Source organism: Microtus ochrogaster (genome assembly GCF_000317375.1).
Source record: "Microtus ochrogaster isolate Prairie Vole_2 chromosome 14 unlocalized genomic scaffold, MicOch1.0 chr14_random_1, whole genome shotgun sequence".
NCBI classification, from domain to species: Eukaryota; Metazoa; Chordata; class Mammalia; order Rodentia; family Cricetidae; genus Microtus; species Microtus ochrogaster.
Genome location: NW_004949096.1, coordinates 19,113,172 through 19,120,438, shown reverse-complemented (window position 1 = coordinate 19,120,438; position 7,267 = coordinate 19,113,172). Strand labels below are relative to the sequence as shown.

At 50.5% G+C, this 7,267-nt stretch overlaps 1 protein-coding gene across 1 annotated transcript in view; it reads left to right on the top strand.

Moving 5' to 3' along the window:
- The window catches only part of Arhgap1 (Rho GTPase activating protein 1), a 22,610-nt gene extending 15,414 nt beyond the window's left edge, over positions 1-7,196 (top strand). The window contains exons 5-13 of the mRNA XM_005364157.3: positions 2,583-2,714; positions 2,899-2,985; positions 3,113-3,211; positions 3,539-3,646; positions 3,732-3,808; positions 3,998-4,075; positions 4,737-4,865; positions 5,074-5,177; positions 5,299-7,196. Of these exons, the coding sequence (XP_005364214.1) occupies positions 2,583-2,714; positions 2,899-2,985; positions 3,113-3,211; positions 3,539-3,646; positions 3,732-3,808; positions 3,998-4,075; positions 4,737-4,865; positions 5,074-5,177; positions 5,299-5,487 (1,003 nt within the window). The 3' untranslated portion in view covers positions 5,488-7,196. The remainder of the gene's footprint in view (positions 1-2,582; positions 2,715-2,898; positions 2,986-3,112; positions 3,212-3,538; positions 3,647-3,731; positions 3,809-3,997; positions 4,076-4,736; positions 4,866-5,073; positions 5,178-5,298) is intronic.
- Positions 7,197-7,267: the final 71 nt, after the last annotated feature.

The following is a 7,267-nucleotide window of genomic DNA, read 5'->3' as shown; positions in this document are numbered from 1 at the left end:
ACACACAGACACACACACACACACACACACACACACACACACACACCCCACTTGGTCACAGTCCACTCCCCACCCAGATCTAGGGGGTTGAAATGGAAAAATGCTTGAAGCTTGGAATCAGGAATCAGAAGACGAGTTAAATTTGAACTCTGAATTTTAACTAGCTGTGTGCTTGGAGGCAGTTCTCACTGAGGTCTATATAAACTCTGAGTTCTCTGTGTCCTCACAGAGTTCTTGTAGGTAATAATGAAATTTCATCATATATATTTTTAGAGTATTACAATTTTGGGAGGTTAAAAATATGTAAGTTGGTGAGTTCGAGACCAGCCTGGTCTACAAGAGCTAGTTCCAGGACCACAGAGAAACCCTGTCTCAAAAAACCAAAAAAAATAAAAATAAATAAAATAAATAAAAAATATGTAAGTTCTATAAAACAATGAAGTCTCACAGGCCTGTCACCCAGAAAGAAAGCCATTGCATGCTGCTACATCCGCTTTGTATTTTCTTCTCCATTTGGAACTCTATATTCAATTTGATGTTTTGGATGATTCTTTCATCTTCTGGGTATAAAGCATTCCTCAAAGACATCCTTTGATCCTTTTGTTTTTTAGCCCAGACAGTGGCAGTGCACGCCTTTAATCCCAGCACTTGGGAGGCAGAGATAGTCAGACCTCTGAGTTCGAGGCCAGCCAGTATACTGAGTAAGTTCTAGGACAGCCAGGGTTACAGAGAAACCCTGTCTCAAAAAAACAAAAACAAAAACCAAACCAACCAACCAAACAAACAAAAAACAAAAAAACCCACACCCAAAACCATATTATTTAGCTGGATGTAGTAGTGTGTGCTTTAGTTCCAGCACTTGGAAAGCAGAGATAGGTTGATCTTGGTAAGTTCCAGGTCGGCCTCGTTCTCCCACCCACCCCCAAGAAAACCCTCAAAAACCATGTAATTTACATATAATATGCATGTAGAAAAGTAAACCAATTGTGTACTACTTTTTTTTTCTTTTAAGCCAGCTCTCATTTTGTTGGCCAAGCTGACTGTAAACACCTAGGCTGAAGTGCTCTATTTGCCTCAGCTTCTTGAGTATCTGGGATTACATACCTATAACACTACACCCAGTTTCTGGTGAATTCGATGATGCATGTCTGCAACCAGCACTTGGGGCTTATGAAGGAGTATTTTGAGTTTCAGGCCAGCCTGAGCTACAGAGTGGGAGCTTGTCTCAAAACCCTAAAAACAAAGCAAAGCAGAAACTCCATACCATCAGTGCCCGCCCCACCTCAGGCCTCCAGCATGACTGCTGTTCTGACTCCTGACTTCACAGATTAGTCCTGTCTGCAGAAGCATCCCATGAGATGGTCTATTTATAGATGTCCCATGATTTCTTTAGCCAATCTCCTGATATTGGACAATTTGCTGGCTGCTGAGTTGTTATTTTTTCCCTAATAAAACTCTGGAATGAACAGTCTCCTACTCCCCTCTGTTTCCTTAGGAAGTATTCTTGAACACTGCCCAGCTTCTGATGGGCACAACTCCACTGCACTCCAAAGGTCACGGCGTGCATCCATGGCTGAGAGTGTCTGCTGTAATCTTTGCTATTCTCCTCATGCAAAATGCCATTTTTTTTATAAGATTTTATTTATTATGTATACAGTGTTCTTTCTGTATGTCTACAGGCCAGAAGAGGGCACCATATCTCATTACAGATGGTTGTGAGCCACTATGTGGGTGCTGGGAATTGAACTCAGGACCTCTGGAAGAACAGCCAGTGCTCTTAACTGCTGAGCCATCTCTCCAGCTCCCTATTGTTTATTACTTCCAAATTTCCAGTGTGTGTGTGTGTGTGTGTGTGTGTGTGTGTGTGTGTGTGTGTGTGTGTGTGTATGGCTTTGTGGTCGATCAAAAGCCTACGGATTGGAACAGTTGACCTTCTGGACGTCCTGACGTCCTTTCATGGACACAATGTTTTATAGATTGTACCATGGATCACAGATTCTGTAGGAGGCAGAAGTGCTCCAAGGTCTAGAATGCAGTCTTGGCATTGGACACTTTACCGCTGTGCCACAAACTGAAACCTTGGCCAAGCACCTGACCTGTGCTGATTGCCGTCATTAGTAAAACAGGGTTGACTTGAGCTTCTGTTGTAATGTGGGAAGAATGAGGTAATGATTGGAAGTGTTTGGCAGACATTAAAAGCTTTGACCAATAACCAGTGACTCAGGGTGATCCTGAGAAAAGTATGTCAAGCCCTTTAACTGCGGAATGCATAGCCCAGCTTGGACCTCAGGTCTGCCGATTTTGCTGTCAGAATGAGCACTGTTTGCATACTTCTCCATTAGTCCAGCTCTGACCTCTGCCTTCTTCCAGGAGAGACTGTGGGTTACACAGGCAAATGACAGCAGGGAGGTCTTTGGGGAAGGAAGCCGTGATGCAAGTACTGGTTTCTGTTGTGCAGAGGACAGATCTGAGCAGGGCTTTTTACGTGTGTATGACGTTGGGAGTTGAACCTGTGGCTCACACATGCTAGGTGATTACTCTACCACGGAGCTACACCCCCAGCCCTGGCACTTCTCTTGAAGGTACTTGAAGCACACACTGGACCAGTATGTGGAGAGTGACTACACACTGCTGTACCTGCACCACGGCCTGACCAGTGACAACAAGCCCTCCCTCAGCTGGCTACGGGATGCCTACCGGGAATTTGATCGCAAGTGGGTTGGGACATGGGGATGGGCTCCAGAGCCTAGTGTGGGTGGCTCTGTGTTGACAGCTGTCTGGGTTCTGGATTGTCTGGGTTGTTCTAGTCAGGAGCTTATTCCGTGTTAGTACAGGCAGGGCCCCTAACAACCCTGCCCCTCACTCCACCCATTCCCAAGTTTTCCACTTATCCTGCAGGTACAAGAAAAACATCAAGGCCCTGTATATCGTGCACCCGACCATGTTCATCAAAACCTTGCTTATCCTCTTCAAGCCCCTCATCAGGTGAGCAGGCCACAGGTGTGCACCCCTCACACAGCGTGGGGTGATGCAGACCAGGTGCCTGTCTGCAGGGAAAAGCAAAGGCCCACCATGGGTCCAGCCTGACCCAGATCCTTCCCATTGCCTCCAGTTTCAAGTTTGGCCGGAAGATCTTCTACGTGAATTACCTGAGCGAGCTGAGTGAGCATGTGAAGCTGGAGCAGCTGGGGATCCCTCGCCAAGTGCTCAAGTGAGACAGCAGGGTGTGGGGTGTGTGTGTGTGGGGGGGGTGTGCTCGCGTGTGGACCCTGGAGAACCTAGAGGAGTGAGGACGGCAGTGTCAGGTGGATCTCAGTGAGTTTGAAGCCAACTGGTCTACAAGAGCCAGTTCCAGGACAGCCAGGACTGTTACACAGAGAAACCCTGTTTCAGAAAAAGAAAGAAAGGAAAGGAAGAGGAGCCGGGCAGGGGGAGGGGGGAGGAAAAGAAAAGAAAATCCCACAGTAAATGCTTGATAGCATTGGCTACAAAACTACAGAGCCAGAGGGCCTGACCCTTGTCCCATCTACTCTCCCAGGTATGATGACTTCCTCAAATCCACCCAGAAGAGCCCTGCAACAGCTCCCAAGCCCATGCCACCACGCCCCCCGCTGCCAAACCAGCAGTTTGGGGTCTCATTGCAGCAGTGAGTATGCTGAAGTTGGGCAGGCTGGGGCTGATGGGGGCTGGACCAGCCTGCAGAGTCCCAGCTCACCCCTCTGCTCCCACAGCCTCCAGGAGAAGAACCCAGACCAGGAGCCCATTCCCGTTGTGCTCAGGGAGACAGTTGCCTACTTGCAGGCTCACGGTGAGTGCTGTGGAGCCCTGGGCCTAGTGACCTTCCCGGCCACTCTCTTCCCTGGCTGCCCTAGAGAAACTCTGAGCAGAGCATAGAAAAGTACACTCCAATGACCCTTCTTTGAATTCCAAGAGTGATCTGGCAAGGAAGTGATCTATCACCTAGAGCTCGGACACTCACCAGCCCCTTGTTCCCCAGCTCTCACCACAGAGGGCATCTTCCGGAGGTCAGCCAACACCCAAGTTGTACGGGAAGTGCAGCAGAAATACAACATGGGTGAGTGAGCCAGCCCCTGAGCTTGTCCAGAGCGTGTGTGTGTGTGCAGTGATGGGGGGGGGGGAGAAGAAGAGAGAGAGAGAGAATGGGACGTGTTGTAACTGATGGGCTGTAAGCAAGGTCCCAGATTCTCTTCTTGACAGAATTTCCATGTCCTTTGGTGTGGCCAAAGGTCCTGCTTCTGCTGCCTCACTTTGGGGAGCTGCAGCCTTGGGTTCAAGGTCATTTAGAGGCAAAGGGGCAAGGAATAATTGTCACGTTTTCCAGTGTCCTCATGCTCTGCAGATCGTCTGTGTCTGTGTACCCTTGTTGAGAGGAAGAAAAGAACTGGGCAGTGGTGGCACACACCTTTAATCCCAGCATCCAGGAGGCCGATGCAGTCAGGTCTCTGTGAGTTCAAGGCCAGCCTGGTCTACAGAGTGAGTTCCAGGGCAGCCTCCAAGGCTACACAGAGAAACCCTGTCTTGAAAAACAAACAAACAAAAAAGGAAAAAAAAAAGAAAACAAACAAACAAAAACTGAAAAAGGAAGCGAAGGGGCAGATGCAATAGGGGGGTCCTGGGAAAAGGCAGCTTGTGCATCAGACAAAAGGACAAAGTAAGGGCGCTTGTTGGCCTCTGGATTGGCCTGGTGTTCTCTCATCCTTTCTTCCTGCATGTAGGGCTGCCGGTGGACTTTGACCAGTACAACGAGCTGCACTTGCCGGCAGTCATCCTCAAGACCTTCCTTCGGGAGCTTCCTGAGCCCTTGCTGACCTTTGACCTCTACCCCCACGTTGTGGGCTTCCTCAGTGAGTTCTCTCTTTCCTCCCAGCTATGCAAATCCTCTGCCAGAGCTGGAACTGAGCTCAGGGGAGTGTATATGGCCACACCCACCGTCCCCTGCAGGCTCGTGGGCATAAGCAGCTCTCAGAAGTCCGGTTGGGTCCCCACTAGTCTCACACCAGGGTTTCCTGAGCTAGCCCTGTGCCCTGTAATCTGGAGCTGCCCTCTTCACAGACATTGATGAAAGCCAGAGAGTGGAGGCCACACAGCAGGCTCTCCACAGCCTGCCAGAGGAGAACTACCAGGTGCTGCGCTTCCTGACTGCCTTCCTGGTACAGGTGAGCCCTGGCCCCTGCCACTCACCTGGTGTGTGTGGGGGGGTGTCACTGCTTGGATGTGGTTGCTGGGAGTAAGAGGCAGGGCCCTAGATTCTAGTTGTAGCCCCATTTCCTTCCACAGATATCTGCCCATTGTGACCAGAACAAGATGACCAACACTAACCTGGCTGTGGTCTTTGGCCCTAATCTGCTGTGGGCCAAGGATGCTGCTATCACCCTCAAGGCCATTAATCCTATCAACACCTTCACTAAATTCCTCCTGGATCACCAAGGGGAGTTGTTCCCCAGCACAGACGCCCAGGAGGTCTGAGCACAGCCCCCACCAGCCCCTTCTCTGGCAGCCCCAGTTGGACTTGTCCTCCTGGAGTCTAGGGTTCCTGCCTAGGAAGGGGCCCCCAAAGCCCTGGGAGATGGAAGTTGGAGCTCACTAACTGGGCAGCCCCTCCTCTCCCTCTGTCCGGCCCACCTCACCAGCCCTGGAGGCCTCTATTATCATAGACATTTTCTTTGCCTTATACCTCTCACTGCCTCTTTGGTTGCTGGGCTTTCCAGAACTGGGCTTGGCGCCTCTAGGACCAAACCTCAGTAACCCTTTTCTTTTTCCTGCCTGTTCCCCGGCAACTGCAGAAGACTAAATCACTGCCGGCTGTGCTGGTACGGGGGCTGGTCCTCTCTTTCCTGCTTGGTAGGAAATGGGACAGCTGAGCTCCTGGACTTGAGCTGGCTCTGCTGGGTACATCCCTTTCTGGTCAGTTGCTGTGCTTTTTAGAAGTGAATGTTGGCCTGGGCGCAAGTTCCCTGTGCTGCCCTTCCTACTAGTAAGGATGGCGAGACCAGAGTTGGCTTGTCACTTCTGCCTCCTGGGTCTGTTCCTCCTCAAGTGCTGCTGCTCCCAGGGTGTGCTACTCCCCCGTTTCTGCCACATCTGGCATCTTGGGTCACAAGACTGAGACTCTGCACATCTGTTGAAATGGTCCTCCCCACTCCGGGTAGAGCCCCAGTGTCAGGTGTGTCAGCAGCACAGTCCGGTCCTCCATGCTCTCACGTGTACGGACCCCCAGCCAGTGCTTGTGTTGGGTCCCTGGTGGCCCTTACTTCCTGCCTGGGTACTCTTGGAGGGCACGGAGCTCAGAAGCCCCTACGAGGGGAAGGGGTTTTACTAATAAATCACCCCACCAGGAAGATTGAGGGAGTGTGGTGGCTACCAGGCCGTTGTCTCTCAAAAACCCTGAGCCGCAGTGATGGCCGCTTTCATTCTACGCCTAGTGAAAACTCGTGACCCCTAGTGAAGGGCAAGTACCTGCAGTGAGCCTGCCCTGCCCTGCGCGGGCGGCCAGACAGGACAGCTCCAGAGATGGCACTGGGCATTGTGGGACCTGTACTGGGCATCTTGCAAATGAGGCCACCGTGTATCAGGTCTCTGATGCCTGAAGTGCTGCTTCTGTCAATCCCGGGCCACTCAATTGTCACCCACCTTTTTGTATCAAGTGTTGCTACACTCCATTTATTGGAGAGCCTTTGGGACCTCTCTAGCCCTGCCCCTGCCCTGTCAGTGTGTACTGGGGGCTCTTACTGTGAATCCAGTGTTCACATTTACCATGATTTTCCTGGCCCCAATCATGTATTTCACTGTCTGCACTTTTTGTATTTCAATAAAAATGGAAATGGAAATGCCCATCTGGCTGCTTAGGAAGTAAGACCCTGGACCACGTGGGAAGTGTGGCATGACTGAGAAAGGGCCTCGGGAAGTCCCCTCCCTAGTTCATCTTAATTTTGTCTGTCATAATTTTCTTGGGGAAATGTGAACAATGAAAGTCTAAAGAAAAATGATTCCTATCCCAGTCAGTGGCATACTTCTTGAGCACGGGGACCTCGAGCAGCTCTATCACAGAGGACTCACCCCAGTGTGGGGAACTGTAAAGATGGGGTCCCTCCTTCAATCTTCAACTCCCATATATTTAAGTCTGGTGCCTTCCAATATCACATGCAACTGGGACAGAATCATGTAGTGGAGAGGGAGCAGGTGTAGCTTCCCAGTGAAGATCTAATGACCCTGCTTACCTCCTTTCAAAAGACCCCCAGCCCTTGTC